Below are 20,393 nucleotides of genomic sequence, written 5' to 3' on the forward strand. Positions count from 1 at the left end.
AGCTGACAATCCCTAATGATTTTTCCAAGTTAAGGCTCCATTGCCAGAAGTATGAAAAGTCAAACAGGACTTTAGACGTCTGCTGTGCTTTCTGCAGAGTGTTGGTAACTAAATGCATTTTCCCACAGGAACTAAGTTGTACATGGTCATTAAGATCCCAGACTAACCCACAGGTACAGCTGAAATAAGGCACAGTAGCAATTTTATCAACAAAAACAAACAGAAAAAAACCCAAACAACAAACAAAAAAAAAAACCCCATGAGATTTAAAAGCAGACATTTTTACTGATCAAAATAATCGTGGTCCCTAACATCCAAACTGGGGATGATTCGAACCAGGCAAGAAGAGGCTGAATACAAAATTTACAAACCAACATGAAGCCAGCAAAGACAGATGGCCTTTCCCTTTCCATCACCTGCTGGCAACCAAAAACAACATGAGTAATAAAAAATATTGCTCCTTAGAGGAAACACGGGTTCAACAAGATGTGAAGAAGTAATTAAGGGTACTTGGGAGCCATGAGGAGGAGGCTTTGGCTCACCTACAGGGATTTCAACATGAAGCTTTGTTTTGTCTAAATTAATATCTGCACCTAACCTCATGTTTATAGGTGTTTCTGCTTTTTAATACTTATCAAAAAGAGCTGGGTGTGACAGCTCATGCCTGTAATGCCAGCACTCAGGAGGCTGAGGGAAGAAGACTGTCACAAGTTCGAAGCCAGCCTGGGCTGCACAGTAAATTCTAGGCCAGCTTGGAATACATTGTGAGATTATGTTTCAAAACATAGAAACAAACAAAATTTATTAAGAATCCTGATTAGTACAAGTACACACACATACACATACACACACACACACACACACACACACGTATATAATTCTAAATTGAAGAAAATCCTGGTTAGTGGAGGAATCACAGGTATAGCAAGGATCACTGAAGTGGAAACGTAAGTGTTCTCTGGAAAGTCAGTCAGCTGTGTTGGATGGTGTTTTGTTTCAGTGAAACGTTCCTTCACAAGTCTGCCTCAGCCTTTTACCTGTGTCCACTTCAGGAAAGCACTCCTTCACATGTTTGCCCCAGCAAAACGCCACCCAACACAACTGACTTTCCAGAGAACCCTTGAGTTTCCACTTCAGATCATGAAACAGATTCTGAGTCCAATTAGCAAAACTGAAACAGGAAAGCAGAGGGCTGAAGGGAGTGTTTGTCTACAATGAGAAACTGTGGGTCTTTGGGTCTGAGGTGGATGAAATGAGAACGCCCAGGACAGCCAGGGCTATACAGAGAAACCCTGTCTCGAAAAACAAACAAACAAAAAAAAAAAAAAAAAAAAGAAAAAAGAAACGAGAATGCAGGGTCTGGGGAGCCAAAGGCAGCCTCAAAGGTGAGCAAGAAGAGAAGTTGCCTCAGAAAACCACCAGGTGGTGCCACCACTTCAAACCCACATCAAGTGTCTTTTAGGGACTGACTTGGGTAGAAATCCAGTATGAGTGTGGTGGGATATTTGTCACTCTGTGTAGTGCTAATGTCTTGGGGACAGGACACAGGGGTTAAAGGGATATATATAATAGAAGAACAATTCTAAATATCAATTTTATCAATCACTCACACACACACACACACACACACACACGCACACAAAGCACAGATGTGCAATAGCAACAACGCTCCACAGAGCTTCTTTCTATCCCCTTCCACAGTTGTATCCCTAGGCTGGACTGGCAGCACTACTCACTAATGAATGAGCAAGGATAACACATTATCCACCATCAACCTAACACAGGCTCCCATAAAAACATCCTAGAAATATGGCCAGGGATATTAGTTACTAGGTCTCAGAACAGAGACCTCTGGAAGAAGTGCAGATGCATATGCAGATATATATGCAGGTATGCATGTTATAAAGTGACTCTCTTTCCTACTCCCTCACTTCCAGTTTCTCATTTTCCTTAGGAAAGATCAGCTCTGGTGATAACCAAAACCTTCCACACAACATTGATGCCTTCTGTTAACTCTTCCCCTTCATTCCATAAAAGCTAGCGCTCCAGGTGAGATCAACATGGGATTTAAATGGATCAAGGAAAATCTAACACAAAATGCCATATTTTCAGATACCTAGTTAGCCACAGGGAAATTCACATTTGAAAGGAAAAAAAAAGCCTCCTCCTTTCTACCAGCAAAACCACAAGGTTTTGCATAGGCCTTAAATAACAGATCACCAGGAAGCCAAATGAGTTAGTCTGGTTTTGCTTTGTGTTTTTCTTCCCCCCCAACCCACCCCACCCCCCCAAGGGAAGGACAGAGACCTGCATTAAGCACTCTACCACTGAGCCAAATCCCCAAACACTTTTTGTATCCTTCGTTTATAGATTATTTCCAACAAAGAGCCCAAGGCCTTTGAGATCCACACCAGTCAGGCATGGTGGTGCGTGACTGGAATCCAAGCATTCAGGAGACTGAAACAAGGGAATCACTAGTGAATCTGAGGTAAGCCTAGGCTACATGAGGAGACATTACCTCAAAAAACTGTTTTTCCATGCTGTTGAGCCTCTGAGCCATGATGTGCTTTCCATGCCAGCATGTGCATATCTACACACATATGCACATGCTCTTGCCCTCTCCCAAATTCTCAAGAATCAGTCCAATGGACAATTGGTCCATTGGTGTATTATCCCAGGCAGCCAAGGTAAATGATCAAGAAATGGAAGCCTTAAAAAATATATATATTTCCATTTCAGGAAAAGAGACAGAAGAGGGTGGTCACTTGGCCAGATCTGTTTAGGGATGAAAATGACCATTGCTGATACAACAAGGAAAAGAAGGCTACACATTAGTTAAATTCTTTGGCTAGCTATGGGTAGTAGTCTCAAATGGAGAGCACTTCTGGGTGGCAAATGTGAGGCCCATATTAATGTGAAGAGCATGCAAGTACCACCCGTCCACATGCAAAATGAACTCTGAAGGTTTCCATGCTGATCTTTAAAGCAACAGTGTGTCACCAGAGGCAGAGCATTTATTGGTCCTTCCATTAAGGAAGGCTTTGAGTCAGATCGGTCAGGAGGATTAAATGTACCAGAACAGAACCCACAGAGCAATGTTCTATAAAGTCAGATTCACATAGCAGCACAGGGAGCAACCTTCCCCCATCCTCACTAGAATCTCATGTGAGACAGATGATCTCACCTCACAGCATCAGAGCTAGACCTGTTACCAATAACATCTTTAAAACTGTCAGATCCTTGAGCATTTATCTCCGGAAAGGGTACTAAAGTGCAAATGCATAACCTTAAATAAAGATGGTAAGAAGCAGTTTATCTTTCAGAAGGCAGATGCCAAAGTAGCAGAGCGGCTTAAAAAGATGATTATAAAATACATTTTGTATCAGAAGAGCATAACAATAATAGTAGTAATAGCAAAGAATAAGAAATGCACAAAATACAATAGACACTTACCAAACACTGAATTCATGATAAACTGGAAATAGAAACAAGGACACATAAAGCCAACCAGAAACCCACGGAGTGGCTTCACATTAAGAATGACAAAAATAAATAAGAGATATACCCCCACCTTGTCCTTTAAAAAGATATAAGGAATGGACAGTGTTTTCTCAACGTTTGCCATGGGCCGTATAGCCTGGTGTGGTTGCAGGCAGGGCTGCCTGCTGATTTTCTAGTCTTTGTACAAGCACCAGGCCCTAGATGGGGTGCATAGTTGGCATGCAATAATCACATGCTATGAAATGTTCACTGGTGTTCACCAAAAAAAAAATTTAAAGGAACAATGTCCAAAATTACAGGCAGCAATGAGGGGAATGCTAAGACACAGCTTCCCTGCCTAGCCTGCTAATAACAGAAGCCAGAACCCTGGCATAAGCCTGGTCTTCACCTAAGTCAGTAAAGTATAGACTACAGCTTGAATATATAATTCATCACATGGAGAAAGCCGATCAGGAGTTCCTTCTGCAGACAGAACCAAATGATTTTTATTTTGTTTTGGATTCATGTAGAAAAGAGCATTCAGATGTTCAAAACCAACTGTTCATCTTTGAGAACATATTTGCTTGTAACTGTTAAAACTTCCATTTTGTTCAATTTTGCTTCTCAAGTCATGTTTTGAACATTGAAAAAAAACCTACAACAACAAAAACAACAACAAAAGCATCCCCTTTATCCATCCATGCTCTAATTTCAGAGGGCCCATCCTTCTTCTGTATGGGTTTAACGACAGAAAAAAAATTACAAAATAAGAAGTCATATCTGGGCCAAAGGTTCTGTCACTGTGACCTGAGGTGGAAACATGTTCACCTATCTAATTTTCTAGAGGCTCAAATGGGCAGCTGATGGCTGCCAAGCCAGCTGAAATGATGGCTTTCTCTCTGAACTCTAGCTGCATCTCCCTTCTTCTCAAACAATAAGCCCAAGGAGTCATCCCTGTCCCTCCAAAGGTCAACCTTAGTAACTGCAAATGTCACAACTAATGTTAGCCATGTCCTAATACTCATCCTCCATGCTCCTCCACCTTTCTTGGGGTTATGAAGGGTCTTCCCTTAGACTCTGAGTTCTTCTGCACTTGTTCAGGGGAAGGCAAGATTATTCCAGAGTGTCAGATCCTAAAACCAGTCTGTCTGCAATTGCCACAAAGTGAGGAATATCACAAAATCCAGAAACAGCTGGATACAGTTGGGTAAACTTCTTCAGCTAAGTCTGTCTCGAGCTCAGGCCCCAGTGACAGGGTTCAAGTTCACAGTCAGAACCAGATTAGAATGGCCTCTTTCTTCATTAAACCAATTCCAGGCCTGAATCAAATGACCAGGCTCATAGAAAGAAAAGAGCCCTCCCATCTTTAGCTAAGTTGAAAGGAATTTGTGTTTTCTGCTAAAATCTCACAGGGCCCAAAGTGGGATTACAAGGTAGATTCATATACTTGGGGAAAGATTCCCACATATTAGCAAATCAAAACAGACTATCAAATCCTAAGAATTAGTTCCTCTTTTAATCATAACTATGAAGATACTGACAGATTGAAGCATCTTAAAGGTTTTAAGAACAAAGCTTGCTGGAAACAAAAAGGGAGGGGTGGGCTTCAATAACTGAAGTCCAAAAACTTGAAAAATTTAGACAGTAGATTAGGAGGAACTAGAATGACCTCTCACAGATTTAGCCTCAGGTCTTTGTTGGGGGGGGTACTTTGTTTTTGTTTTTGTTTTTCATTGATTTTGGGTGGGAAAAAACATAGCTTTTTAGATGAGTACAATGAACTATTTATCTGGCCTGACAAGGCCAATCAGTCTCCACCACACACACTGTTTATTATAAGGAGGAGCAAAATAGTGTTAGGCTTGATGGGTTAGGGGAGGAGCAAACAGCACCCATCCTGGTACACAATGCCTCCCTTCAGTTGGGAACTGATGTTTGGTCTAGGTGACCCCAGAGGTCAGGGTGAAGCCTGGAACAGAATGGAGATGAGCTGTTATAGGCTTCCTAGTTACAGGATGCCTTTGCCTGTTCAGGTCTCATAGTTACTGGCATTTAGCACGTAAAAGCCCCCACTATAAAAGTTTGGTCTTAAGCCAGCTGTAGGGCTAAGGTAGAAGGCTTTAAAAAGTCAAGTAAACCACCCCTTGGAATTCATTTTTCTGGTAAACAAGAGATTCCATTTGGGGAACTCAAAGGCCAGAGTTTCAGTTCTAAAGAAACAATTATCTGAAAAATTCTATTCTTTAGTTGAGATAATTTCAACTGAAGGCATGAAGATAATTACCTTCGCTCTTTGCCTTAATTATTTCTTTCTCTTGTGAAATTAATTATGCTAAGTCGCATATTGACTTGATAAAATAGGAGGGCTGACCAGAAAAACCTGACTTAGTAGTCACTATGCATGGAATTGCTGGACCGGACTTGAGAAGAGCCATATAAAAGGGACAGCTCACAGAAGCCACAGGACTCCAACTCTTCAACCCATAGTCAAAGTCTCCTCTGAGCTTTGGGAATTAATATGCAAGAATGGAGAGCTGAGCTTGTTAGCTCAGGTTATGCATGATGTTATACCAGCACTTTGGAAGTTGAGGCAAGGGGGTGTTCAGGACTAGCCTGGGCTAAGTTTAAGGCCAGTCAGACTGTTTGAGACACAGTATATGAGACTGTGTCATAAAACATATTTTTCAAAAGAATTCAGGAGGCACATTGGGAAGTCTATGGTTTTGTAGTAACATAAGCTAAATTCTTAAAATGGGAAAGCCCCAACTTTGACACAATGAGATTTAAAAGAAGAAGGGGAAGAAAGAGAGCACTAGAGTTGCTAATCAACTTGGGCGTCTAGCCAATATTTCATGTGAATAATTCAAAATAGGAAATGGAACCCAGAGCAGCTGGAGGGGGAAGCGGAAGAGCTAGGAAGGGCGAGAGACAAAAAGCCAATGGTACCAGCACTGGGATCAATGGGTAGTTTATTGGACAAATTCTCATGCTGTCTAAATTTTATGAAAGATTAGCTGTTCTTCCCTGTGGTTATGTAAACTTGCATTTTTTTTCTCTTGTTAATGGAACCCTTTGCTAATACATTTCTTCCTGCTGGTTTTGAAGAGCTCTCAATTCCTTTGTTAAGGATGGAATAAGCCCAAGAAAAGAGGACAGCTGAAGTCTAACTTTCTATGAACATGCTCAGCTCACTGCGGGCTCTGACTTCCCCAAGGACAGGAACAGTCCAGAACTGAGTACAGTCCTCTCTGAAATCTTAGATTCTCTCTCATAGCATTCAAAAAATAGTTATTACCAGGGCAGGTGGTGAACAAAACAGTTTTAATAAACAAGTACCTGAAAGTGACTTAATGTTTCTACAAAGGAGAAAACAAGACCGATAAAGATTTTGGGGTTAGATTATATACTAGCTATATCCTTAAATATCCTTCTTTATAAATATAGGGAGGCAGGGTCTGTGTTTAGGGAGCTGTGTAGTTAGAGACAGATGCTAATAGAGGATATTATCATTCAAAGGAGAGTATGAACAGACACACCCAGATGAGCCTCCATCTTATCATTCTGTGGACTCACCTTTCAGCCATACAAATAGCTATGAAGGATGAAGCTAAACCCTTAGAAAAAGCATTTACAAGTTTGCTCAATTTTCTTCTGAAAAAAAAAAAAACTCTTTTACTACTCGTGTGTGTGTGTGTGTGTGTGTGTGTCTGTCTATGTGTGTGTGTGTGTGTGTGTGCGTGCGTGTGTGTGCAAATTTTATACTGAAAACCAGGAAGACAAATTCCTCAGCTTTTTAGTAATGCTCAATTTGACATTATGCATACAAGGGTTTCCAAATGTGCCCATGTGTAAAGAGAAAGATCTCCCACTTTGCCATACCTCGTTTATTGGTTCTTAAAATGGTTTCAGAAGAAAGCAAAGAGTTTCCACTGGATACATCATGCATGGGCTTCTCTGGAGCTTTGTTAGAGAGAAGGTCTTTCTTCATATCTTTCTTTATTTCCTGTGAAGACATAGAAAGGGAAAAAAGTATTGATAGGTTGAAGTTTTAGGGTGCCTCTTTATCTCTGGAAATAAACCACAATAATGCCACATAACCACAACATAACATTTGACATACACCATTGCCTGAATTTCTGTAATTTCCTTCTTATATTTGTTAAAGAAACACCTAGTCCTATCAAGTGCAATAATGCCTAGTATAGTAAGGTTGCCTTATACAACTGGAGCCATTCCATGTGAACATCAAGAGAACGGCTGAAATGTGAATACCACCATATAACTCTAAATTATGGCTTCTTTTTTTCAACTATGTCAAGCTTCAACCAAGCACATGCCCTACTTCAAAAGCTCTGATTTCTATTCTTCTCAACAAAGGTTTAGCGAAGCTACATCCACAAACCATCACCACACTATAAGTATAGTATAATTATACTAAACTCAAAAGATAATTTAAATGCATTTGTAGTCTTTAAGTTCCTCAAGCTTTTTAATTCCAGACTAGAGAGGGGCATAGAGGGAGGGGGAGGATAAGAACTAAATGACAGATAAAATAATGACTATCAGCTACTCCCAGTTCCCCTTCCCCCACTGCTACACACCTCCTTTCAAATTCCTGACCCTCTGTACTTCTCCCCCATCTCTTCCCTATCTGAACTAGCCCCCCATTTTCCCTCCCCCTCCTCTCTCTCTCCCAGATCCCTTGCTCCCTCTGCTTCCTGAAATTATTTTCTCAAGAGCCTGGTATAGCTGTTCCCTGAGAGGCTCTGCCAGAGCCTGATCAATACAGATACGGATGTACACAGTCATCCATTGGACTGAGCTCAGGGTCTCCAATGGAGGAGTTAGGGGAATGACTAAAAAGGAGATGAAGGTTTGCAACCCCATAGGAAGAACAACAGTATCAACCAACCAGCTCCCAGAGCTCCCAGAGACTAAACCACCAACCAAAGAGTACACATGGAGGGACCCATGGCTCCAGCCACATATGTAGCAGTGGATGGCCTTATCTGGCATCAATGGGAGGGGAGCCCCTTGATGACCCAGTGTAGGGGAATGCTAGGGTGCTGAGATGGGAGTGGGTAGGCAGGTGAGGGAGCACCCTCATAGAGGCAGGGGGAGGGGATAGGGGGTTTGTGGAGGAGAAACTGGGAAGAGGGATAACATTTAAAATGCAAATAAATAAAATAACCAGTAAAATTAAAAAAATGACTATCGTTTTAGGTCAGCAAACTCCAGCCCACCACTTTAATTTGTAAATAAAATTTCATTATAACACAAATGCATTCCTGTGTATTTTGTATGGCAAGTTCAATGTTCTAATTTCAGAGTTGAGAAGTTGTTTCAGAGACGAAGCCTGAAATATCTGACCTTTAATAGCAAATGTCTGCTGACTTTCATCTAGGTGGACTCTTACCAAACTCATTCAAGATCTGGCTCTTGGCCAGAAAGATGGCTCAGGAACTTGTTAAGTGACCTGAGTTCAATTCCTAGGACACACAAGGTAAAGGAGAGAACCAACTCCAGAAAGTTGCCCTCTGACCTCCATATAATCAATCGATAGATGCAATTTTAATAATCTGGATATTTGGGCTGAGGCAATGGCTCAATGAGTAAGAGTGCTTGCATGAAAAGCTGAGACAGAATCCACAGAACCCATGTAAAAAGTCGGGCATTGATGCATGTGTGCTAGTAACTCCAACAACACATTAGGGGTTGGGGAAGAGACAAGGCAATTGATGGGACTGGCTAGCTACCAGCCCAGCATCAGGTTCAATAAGAGATCAAAGGAATAAAAAGGAGACTGGAGAGATGGCTCAGTGGTTAAGAATATTGTCTGTTCTTCCAGTGGATCCAGGTTCAATTCCCAGAATCTACATGGCAGCTCGCAACTGTCTATAATTCTAGTTCCAGAGGATCTGGCCACCCTCACAGAGACCTACACATAGGTCAAACATCAAATGTACATAAAAATTTCACAAAAAGACTTATTTTTAAAGGAATAAAACAGAATGATAGAGCCCCCGTCTCTTTGTGTGTGTGTGTGTTGTGTAGGGGGGAGAGAGAGAGAGAGAGAGAGAGAGAGAGAGAAATCTGAATCTTTTAAACCTGATGCATAATATAGTCACAAGCTGAATGTTCCTTTCATAAAACAAGAACTGCTCCAAATGCAAAGATTTCTGAGCATTGACATGATGCCACAAGTGGAAATTTCCACACCTGACCCCATGTGATAGGTTACAGATAAAACCAGAGGTGTACTGAAAATCATGTATCAAATTGTTCTCAGCCCATGTGTATATAAGAAACATAAATTATTTTTGTGTTTTAGATTTGGAACTTAACTGTATTGTATCTCATTAGGTATATGCAAAGACCTCCCCTCTAATCCTAAAACTGAAATGGTTCTAGTCTCAAGTACTTTGGGTAAGGAATACTCGACATATATTTTATATTGTTTTAATAACTTAGATAATTCTTTGCAAAATCATTAATAGCCCCAAATCTAGCAAGGCATTTTTACACTTGTCTGAGCCCATGATCATACTAACTTAGGTACAAAACTAAAGCTGAGGGGGCTAGACCTGAAGCATGGCTGAATGGCAGGAAAGATTCAGATAAGGCGTGTGTGCTTTCAAAACAGCAGGCTAAGAACTTATGTTGGTCCCCTTGACAAAATGAATCAGAAGACTGAGGCAAAAAGAAAACAATGCTTGTCAAAACATTGCCTCTGCCCCTAAGCCAATCACTACCTTCCTTCACAATAACCTCGTCCTCTGTTGATTCTTTACCAGGGCCCCACCAGAAACCAGCAACTGGGCTAGGGCTCTGCTGGGCTGAGAGCTTAGGCTGACATTCCTGAGCCCTAAGGAGGCAGAGCTCAGCCCCACACCAACAGCAGTGCCTCTGCATATCACACAAAACTTCTCATGTGTGCTTGTGTGCATGTGTGTGTACGTGTGTGAGTGTGTGTGAGTGTGTGTGTGTGTGTGAGTGTGTGTGAGTGTGTGTGTGTGTGTGTGTGTGTGTACAAGGACGCCCATCTTAGCAGCCCCCAGCACCTGCTACAGCAGCAGTTGCTAGGGTTTCCTGTAGCCTCACAGGCAGATGGCATCAGGGGACAATCTGCAAACACTGTCTGCCTAAGCCACATGATGGCTGCCAGCCGGCTATGGCTCTTGAAGACAAGAGAACAAGCCATCAAATGTACTTATTTCTCTAATGGTTGCTAACAACAACCATCCACCTTCGACATGGAGGAATTCCAAGATATTCAGGGGATCATGGTAGCAATATTACCCCTCTGTCAATGGCATATCTGGGGGGAGGTGACAAGGAAAACAAAGATTGTGGTGCTAAAATGATCAGTAGAAGTCTCAGAAGCTATGGTTCTCAATGGTGCACAGGTCCCATTGTTGTAGGGCAGCATAACATGAAGCCTGGTTGTGAAGGACCAACCTATCAGAAGCAAGTGGAACAGAAAGATAGAACTAGAAGCTTGCCAAGACACACCACACCTGCCTGCCCCTACTCCATGCTTGTTCATATTTGACTAAAGTTCTTAAGTTGTTTCTTAGGTAGAAGATACTCATTTTTACAGAAGAACAAAACAAAACAAACAAAAACAAAACAGTTGAGTAGCTAGTAAGGCATCGAACTCTGTGAGCTCCTAACCTGAACAATGACTTGGCTCAGTGCAGCCCATGGAAGGACAATACCCTCCTCTAAGCACCACCTCTTATAGGGGAGGAGGTCTACCCTATTTGGCATCCCATTATCTGTCCACTTACCCAGGCTGAAAAAGTCAGCATTTGTCCCCTATCTAACCAGTCTCCCAGTCTGGCTTGACCACTTCCTCTCTCTGTTTCTCTCCATTGTTCCTCTATTGTCTTGAAAACAAAGATTAAAAAAAAAAGTCTTACATATTCTTCAAAGGAAAAGTACAAATGGCCAATACACTTGTGACAAGATGCTCAATCATTAGGGAAATGGAAATCAAATCCACAATAAAGTACTCCTTCAAATTGCTAAGACATCTTGCATTGAAGGAGAGGAGGAAGGGGAGAAAGAGAAGGAGAGAAAGAGACAACAGGAACTGACAAGGATTTGGAGGAAATGAAGCCCTTCTGCGTGGTTGAAGAAAATGTAGAATGGTGGAAGATGCTGTAGTAGTTCCCCAAAGTTAAACAGAGGCTACCACAGAACCCAACAATTCTACTCTTAGGGATATACAAAAAAAAAAAAAAAAAAAAAAACAGAAAGCAGGGATGAAGGCAGATAGGCATGTGGCAATGCTTACCACAGCATTATTTATAATAGCCAAAATAAGGAAGAAACTCAAGGGTCATGAACAGATAAATGGATATGCAGGCTGTTGTACATCTATACAATGGAATAGTACTCAGCCTTAAAAAATGAAATTCTGATATACAATGCAACACAGATGAACATAAAACATGCTAAGTAAAATATGCCAGATACAAAAGGATAAATACATGATTTCAATTCTATGAGATCTTTAATCTGTGAACATTCAGGAATTCTGTTAGAGGTTACCTTGGAGTAGGGGAAAGGAAATGGGAAATCATTATTTAATATTCATAGACCTCTTGTCCAGAACTTTGTGAATAGTGTTAGTTGTTGTATGGCATTGTGAATGTTATCAGCACCACCAGTTGTATGCTAAAGTTAAAATGACAGATTTGATATGACTGCTCACAAAGTGCCAAAGCCCACCCTAGAGGTTGTACCTAGTTAGCAGTGTCTCAGCTGTACACAAGTCCCAGTCACCGAATAATACACCCAGAGAACTAAGTAAATGAGAAGAATTAGAACTCCAATTGACTAGCCTCAAAGGTCATCTTTCAGCCACACGTCTCTGAGCTCTGCTTCAGTTACATGTTCGCCTACCTCCAGTCTCTCCCCTCCCAATTTAGTCTCCACAACACAACCAGGGGTATGTCTAAAACAAATGTCAGATGCATCATTCTTCTGAAATCTCTAGTTGCTTCAAAGAGACCACAGGCCTAACTTTTTCATTGAAAAAAATGTTAAGTCACAGCAAGCTGCAAGTCTCCAAGGCTGTTTCTAGCTAGAAATGCATAGTGTGCATTCTGCCCCCACAGCACCAATTACCATGCAAATGCAAGTTGGCCCATATTGTACCTGAATTGAATTCTGACATCACAGGTGCCTATTGGGATCGTTTAAAAACAGATGATGAAGGAAGGTCCCAGTAACACAACTTTATACTTGTGAAGATCTTTTATAGATACATTTCCATTTGCTCCTTTTGAGACACAGGATGCAAGAGTAGACCAAGGCACAAAGGTACAAAGAGGAGTCATCTGTGGACACAGACTAGATATACCCTGACACCTATGGCCTCCCTCAAAGAGCTAATGCCATGACTATAGGGAGGGCACTTGAAGCATTCTGCCTGAGGCTCTAGAGATGACTGAAGCTTCTCTGCATGCTTAAAGGATTCACTGTACCTCTACACATAAACCCAAGATTACCTAGGCTCAAATCTACCAAGTCCTTTATCATGCACATGAAAGAACTCCTTCCTGAATAGGATGGTACACTTGGCACTAAAGCAACTCCTGCCTGCCAGATGGAGGAGCCACACCTGGAGCTCTCCGAGGTTCTGAGCCAAGTTTGCAGGATGCTCGATTTCCCCCAGACTGGGTGTTCATAGTCTCCCATCCTCAGTCTCAGCTTTGCGATAATTAAGCCCGCTTGTTAAAATGCTAGTTACTAGTGTCTCAGAGTTAGAGGCTACACCCTGGTGTAGAACTGTGAACTACAAAGGCTTGTGGAGATTTACATGCACATACCATCATGTATAAATTAGCCATTACAGTACCACTTAAATGCAGTACAAGAGATAGGGGCTATGATCAACCCTCTTTAGGTAGAAAAGAAACCCAGATTCTCTTCAGCTCAAATCCAGTGCCTTAATGTACTGGCTGGTTTTGTGTGTTAACTTGACACAAGCCAGAATCATCAGAGAGGAAGAAGCCTCAGTTGAGAAAATGCCTTCATGAGCTCCAGCTGTAAGGCTTTTCCTCAATTAGTGATGAGTGGGGGAGGGCCCAGCCCATTGTGGGTGTTACCATCCTTGAGCTGGTAGTCCTGGGTTCTATAAGAAAGCAGGCTGAGCAAGCCACAGGGAGCAAGCCAGTAAGCAGCACCCCTCCATGGTCTCTGCATCAACTCCTACCTCCATGTCCCTGCTTTCCTCAACACACAAAAGCTAGAGTTATCTGAAAGGAAGAAATTTTAATTGAGAAAATACCTCCATAAGATCTGGCTGTAAGACATTTTCTTAATTAGTGATCAGCGGGGTAGGATCCAGCCCATTGTGGGTGATGCTATCCCTGGGCTGGTGATCCTGGGTTCTATAAGAAAGCAGGCTGAGCAAGCCATGGAGAACAAGCTAGTAAACAGCACTCCTCCATAGTCTCTGCATCAGTTCCTAACTCCAGGATCCTGCCCTCCATGAGTTCCAGTCCTGACTTCCTTTGATGATGAACAGCAATGTGGAAGTGTAAGCAGAATATACCCTTTACTCCCCAACTTGCTTTTTGGTCATGATGTTTGGTCACAGTAATAGAAACCTTAGTGAAAACACCTAACAATGGAAATGTGACACATAGAGTAAAACTAAGGCCATCAACAAGACAACAATAGTGCCATAATAATGTTTGAGCTATGCCTCTGAGGCATGCCCAAGAGAAGGAAACAGAGAACTTCCCAGATTGTCACTGCTCCCCAGAGGCATTGGGCTCTTTTGCAGAGCTGAAATGGCTGACCCATATTCAGAGAATAAACAGCCCCAACCGTGTTAATATAGTGAAAATCTTTTCTGTGACATATTTAGGGGCCTGCAGAGAGCAACCTTGTTGAGCCAACACATAATCTGTATGCAACTGGGTGCTGAACCAGAATGAATAGTCTACTTTCCAATAAGTGGAACCGCCTGGATGTGGCTGGCTGCCTAGTTAGTTCTCCTTTTCTCTTCCATCCACGACAGAGTACTCAGGGTTACTAGCTTGACTCTTTAAATTGTTTGGTCTTCAACCAAAACACTACATGGTCAAACACCAACCAAAGGCAAATTCTGGGGGAAGTCTCTCCCCCTTCTCGTCCTTTTCATTCTCTCATTGTGTCTTCTACTATCCACGAGAGAGGGTAGGGCACGGGCTTCATGATGACCAAAGAGATTGAATGCTCTGAGCCAGAAAGCTAGAAGTAGTCCTGGCACCACTGATCAGGAGCAGGACCTTGGAAGCAATGCTTCAAATCTCAAAGCAGCCCTTTCACCATCTGCAAAAGTTGTCTAATGCTAAAAGTGTCATCAGAGGGGTATCTTGAGGAAAATTAATGGATTGAGGACTACTGTGCAAAATATTATTTGCTGTCATTATTAAATAGTTAAGTGCTGTTTTAAAAACTGCACTGGTGCTGGAAAGATGGCTCAGTGGGTAAGAGCATTTTTTTTGCACAAGCATGAGGGTCTGAGTTACAATCTACAGCACTAACAGACAAAGTTGGGTGTGAGTGTGTGGGCCTGGAAGCCCAGAATGGTGGTGGGATGGGATGGGAACAGGAGAATTACTGGGGTCTGCTAGTCACCAACCTAGCTGCAGACTCAGTGAACGGTCCTGTTTCCAGGGAATCAAGATAGGAAGTAATACGGTAGAATACCCCCAAAATCTTCCTCTAACCCCACCCACATGCCTGATGCCTGCACTCACACACATACACATACGCTTCCACACACACACACACACCCTACACACAATACTGCAAATGAACCTCACAGTAATAATGCTGAGTGTAAGAAACCAGACACAAAATATTGCATACTGTAACATTTCATTATGGTCCACCAACAAACAAAACTAATCACTAGTTGAAAGATCTTAAAACAGTGGTCACCTTTGGAGAGGTTCCTACAGGGTAGGGGAGGAAGAGGAGAAGAGGCAAGAACAGCCTGTTGGGAGGATGAAAAGGTTCTGTAATTTGGTTTGGGCGATAGCGAGCTATGGGGACATATAAATACTAAACAATTCACTGAACTTCACTTCTAAAGCCTCTGTACTTTACTGTAGGTTATTTCAATAGAAAAAGAACGTGAGCACTCAACCCAGAAGAAGATAATCTTTCATTCTAAACATGCTAATATTTTGTCTTAGAAGACCAAAACCATGACAAGTAAGTACTTGCATATTTTAATGCTCCTCTCTGAAGGTGCAAAGCTTTCTGAGATGAACATTAAAGTAATGGATGGTCACACTAAGCCAGATGCAGCATATTGAGTGAGTGAGCCAAGACGTGTCTCATCTTATTTACACAATCAGCTGAATAGATCCTCACCCTCCACCCCAGCTACTGTCTGTCCCTCTAGCTTATAAGATTTCCTTCTCTCTGGTTGCCAGTAATAGATGCAAACAGAGCAAGCTGGTGCCACGGACACCAGGGGGTGCTCAGGAGCTCAGCATCCCACTGACTGGCTCAGAATGTGTGTCCTGGGACTTCCCTGTGGAATGGGAGGGATACACCGGGTTAGGAAGGGTCCCCAGTGCTCAGAGTTGACAGATAATGAGGGAAACAGGCATCCCTGGTCATCTTCCTTCAATTCTATGTATTGCTTCCTGAAGGAAAAGTTTCCTATTGAGTCAGACATGGAAGTGGGATCACAGCTGTGTGCACCACTCCCAACACACACTGCATTAGTTTGTGGAAACCACATCTCAGAATTACTTACTGGATGGAGGTAGAAAGAATTCACTAAAAACAAACCATGACACCAAATACACTAACCAAGAGAACTTTAACCAGCTAGAGAATCCTAGAAATAGCACCCTGCTCCCTACCACGTGGCTTTCTCCTCCACACCAAAGTCTGAGGAGGCCATCCTGTAACTGTGTTCCTTGCATGCAGAGACTGTTTTCCCAGCATGTGACTTCCCTCATCAAATGCTGGTTGTGTCAGCACACCTGGGGAGACACAGCAAGGACTCTCAAGAGCAAAAGCAATAAGACTTGGAAAGCTTCAGCTGGATTAGAGTGTTTCTTTTTTAAAAAAAGAAAAACTGTGGGTTGGGGGGAGGAAACAAAAGGAAGAGTTATTCTATCAAACCTAGGAAATACACAGGTTTCATTAGAGAAATATATGTGCATACATATGTATCTGTAGATACACATACATAAGTAAATATAACAAAATATGAGTGTTTGATATGACAGGATAGTGGACACATTGGTATTTGTTATTTGTTAGAAACATTTCAACATTTCTCCTAAAAATTACATAATAATGTTTCATCCCACAACAGCTTTCTCATATTTACAAAATATGCTGCCACTCAGAGATGCACTTTGACATGTAATTATAAATGCACCAATTTCATTTTCAGCTTAAAGCTAACAAGGAAAGACGTTTTGATGCAGCAGGAATACCTACTATCATGTTTCTGTGTCAATCTTCAACTGGGTCTTTGTGATGTTATATATTTACAGTATTATCTCCCCCAAATTAACCTGGACAGGAAAATGACAAGATCAGAGAATCTCTTTTCCTACAGGATGGGAATGAATGTCATCAAAAGGAGGGACAGTGCTAGATACTGGACAAAGATGCAAAGGGCTGCTCTTGTGTCATGAAGAGAGAACACTGTTCCATGATGTATACCACAACGACCCATGTGACAGCCAGTATCTTTATGTTTGCCCACAACCTGGCAGACATATAGGATGATTACCACTGTATCAAACAGTGTCAATACCAACCAAGTGTTTGGACATGTTGAAGAAGGCTCTTAATGAATACTTATCAAAAGAATAGCCAATTAACTATAGTGTTATGGGTATAACAACCATCCCCAGACGGTAAAGATGGCTAAGTTCATCTCCAAACCTGAGAAAACATGAAATCTATGTGATCTACACTGAGACATAACTAGAATTCACTGAAGCATCTTCAGTACCTCACCTGACAAGATGCAAATTTTACTCAGTGATAACAAGGTAATATGAAAGCAAATAATAATTCTTTCTTCAACTGTGACCATGGATCTATTCATTCTTAAAAACACATCTTAAAAGCACTAAAAGAGAACATGAAGGGAATTGTTTTATAATTCAAACTAGGGAAGGCAATTTGACACTCTGCTACAGAATCCAGATCCCACAAAACAAAGGGTTGAAAACTGTAAACACAACACAGCAAACATAAACAACAGAAAGTTCATCAACTAAGGCAAAAGACAAACTGGTGAATATTACCTGGTACATAAAGAGAAGTCCTTCTTCAAAGTAGTAGCAAAACAGATGAATAATCCAACAAAATAGTAAAGAACAGCCCTTTGTGCTGGGGGTCAAATGACTCAAACATATCAAAAGATGCTTAATTGTACTCCTAAGAGAAATGTAGATCACACTGGCATGCAGTCAACACTGTCTGAAGAGCGTTCAATGCCCAGGAGGACTCACTATTGTTCTTGCTATTTTCTCACACCTACAATTGTAGCCCCTACCTACTGCCATTACAATAATGTTTACACATCTTCACACTATACTCTGCCATTCTGAGGATACTGGCTGTTTGCATAGCATGCATCTCAGTGACTAGCACACAGCTGGTATTCCCTTAAAGAACTGGGGATTTGGGAAACTGCAAGTACAAACCTCTCCAGAAGTTGACAGTCTAGACAAGGATAGACATAATTTTAGTAACAACGAGATATTTTTATCTATGAGATAGGCACCTACCAAAGAATTGACAATAGTCTGTTGGCAAGAGAACAGAAAAGGAGTGTCTTTCATACTTCTCAATGAGAACATAAATTAGTATATAAGTCATCAGAACTTCTGTGGGAAGCAGTGTGGTAATTATCTATCAAACATCTAAATGCCTATGACTTTTGACATGGTATTTCCACTTGGAAGGGTTTAAACTACAAATATACTTTCACATGTGCAAAATGACATGTGTACAAGATTACCTGATACAACGTCATTTAAAGCAGCAAAAGATTCAAGGAACATAACTATATGGCAGTAGACAGGTTGTGACTATGAAATCTTACCGTACAATTTTCTCCAGGAGTGTGGCCTGCTTGTATTTGTCAATAAGGAAGCACATCAAGACACAGTGCTAGGTCAAGAAGCATAAGAATACACTCTGGCATTTAGATAAATTGGGGCCCACACATTAATGTGTAATACAAAACTCACATAAAGTAAACTGATAACCAAGGCTTCCTCTAGGGATGGAAACAAGGAAGCCAAGAGACAGATAAAGCATATATTTCTGTACTCTTTAACTGGCGCCATGTTCTAGTTATTCTGGTGTGTGTCTGTGTGTATCTGTGCATAGACTAGAAGTAAACATTGAGTTTCTATTGCTCTCTCCCTTAATTTATGAGACAGGCTCTCTTACTAACCCCATGGTGTACTTATTGGTGAGGCTGGCTGACCAATGAGCTCTACAGATCTGCCTGTTTCCACTCCATCCAGTACAAGAATTATAGATGTGGGCCCTGTTCCAGCTTCGTTAGGAACTCAGGTCCTAACACTTGCAGAACAGGCACTTTACTGACTAGGCCATCCTCTTTCCAGCCCCTAGCTATCCGTGTCATCAACAGAAAAATCAGATAACTAAAGCAGGGTTACTATTTCTCATCCAAGCTACTGAATGTTACCTCTTTTTTTTCTTTTCTGGAGATAAAATTAAACCATCCCTTGATAAGTTTGGCTAATCATTATGACTCTAGATCTGTTGTTTCCTTTTTGGTTGATTGGTTGGTTGGTCAGTTGGTTTTGATTCCCACTCTCCATCCTCAGGGGCATGGATGGATCAAAGTGGGAGCTTCATGTATGCTAGACATGCCATCTACATGTACGCTCCACCCCTTGCTCCAGCTTTCCAGTGCTCCTGGTACACAGCAACTACCCATAGTGTCAACAGTAATGATAACGTATACACAGATTTAGACAAAGTTCTCCAGTCCACACATTTCCTCAGAAAGGAGAGATGTGAAAACTGAACTATGAGAAAAATTACAATAGGTCTGATAGTCAGTTGTTTTCTCAGAAGTATAACAAAAATATTCAAGATAATTTGCTTTGAAATGGGACTGGATACTAAGATCATTCTGGCCTTCAACTTGGAAGCCTCCTGCCTCAAATGTCTGAGAGCTAAAGATTATAAGTGCTCAACACCAGGTCCAACACAAGATTCCTGAATCGTAAGTAAAATTAGTGGCATAACAGCAGTTAAGAAAAAATAAAATGACTATAAAGAACCAATATTAAACCTTAACTAGGGTTTAATCACTGATACAACAGAGTTTCTTTGGTGCCCAGAGTTGAACCAAGAGCTAAACAGTTTGGACTGGTTAATTAGGTTCCAAAAGATTAATTATATGAATTCAAATTGAATTAAGGTGTGGACATTTTCCCAATCAATGTTACCTTCTGGAAAATTTTTGAAATGTGTCATATAACATCATACCTGGTCCCTGAAGCCATCATCTCAGATGCAGGAACTAATGTATTACATTTGAGAATAAAATACTTGCATGGAGGGGAGAGGGGAAAGAGGAAGTATCAGCCAAGGTTCAACAACCACTTCTACTATCCTTTTAACAGCTTTGATGATGCTAGCCTATGTTCCCATGGCCCTGTGGCGGAACCCCTCTCCCAGGTGCTGCCTGCATGATAAGTATAGGACCTTATGGCCATCCTTTAGGTACTCTGTGAGTACATAAGGGAAAGAAATAGTTCTGAATCATCTTTCATGCTCTATTGTTGGGGCTGGTTGGTTTTCTGAGACAAGCTCATACTGTGTAGCCCTGGCTGGTTGAGAATTCACAGCAATCTGCTCGCCTCTGCCTCCTAAAT

The 20,393-nt window shown here is 41.5% G+C and overlaps 1 protein-coding gene across 2 annotated transcripts in view; it reads right to left on the minus strand.

Moving 5' to 3' along the window:
* The window catches only part of Sh3kbp1 (SH3 domain containing kinase binding protein 1), a 330,974-nt gene that overhangs the window by 199,222 nt on the left and 111,359 nt on the right, over window positions 1-20,393 (minus strand). For both annotated transcript variants that reach the window (XM_028772689.1, XM_028772690.1), the window contains one exon: window positions 7,360-7,483. In XM_028772689.1, coding sequence (XP_028628522.1) covers window positions 7,360-7,483 — 124 coding nt within the window. The remainder of the gene's footprint in view (window positions 1-7,359; window positions 7,484-20,393) is intronic.

Source organism: Grammomys surdaster, unplaced genomic scaffold (genome assembly GCF_004785775.1).
Source record: "Grammomys surdaster isolate TR1022 unplaced genomic scaffold, NIH_TR_1.0 217, whole genome shotgun sequence".
NCBI lineage: Eukaryota > Metazoa > Chordata > Mammalia > Rodentia > Muridae > Grammomys > Grammomys surdaster.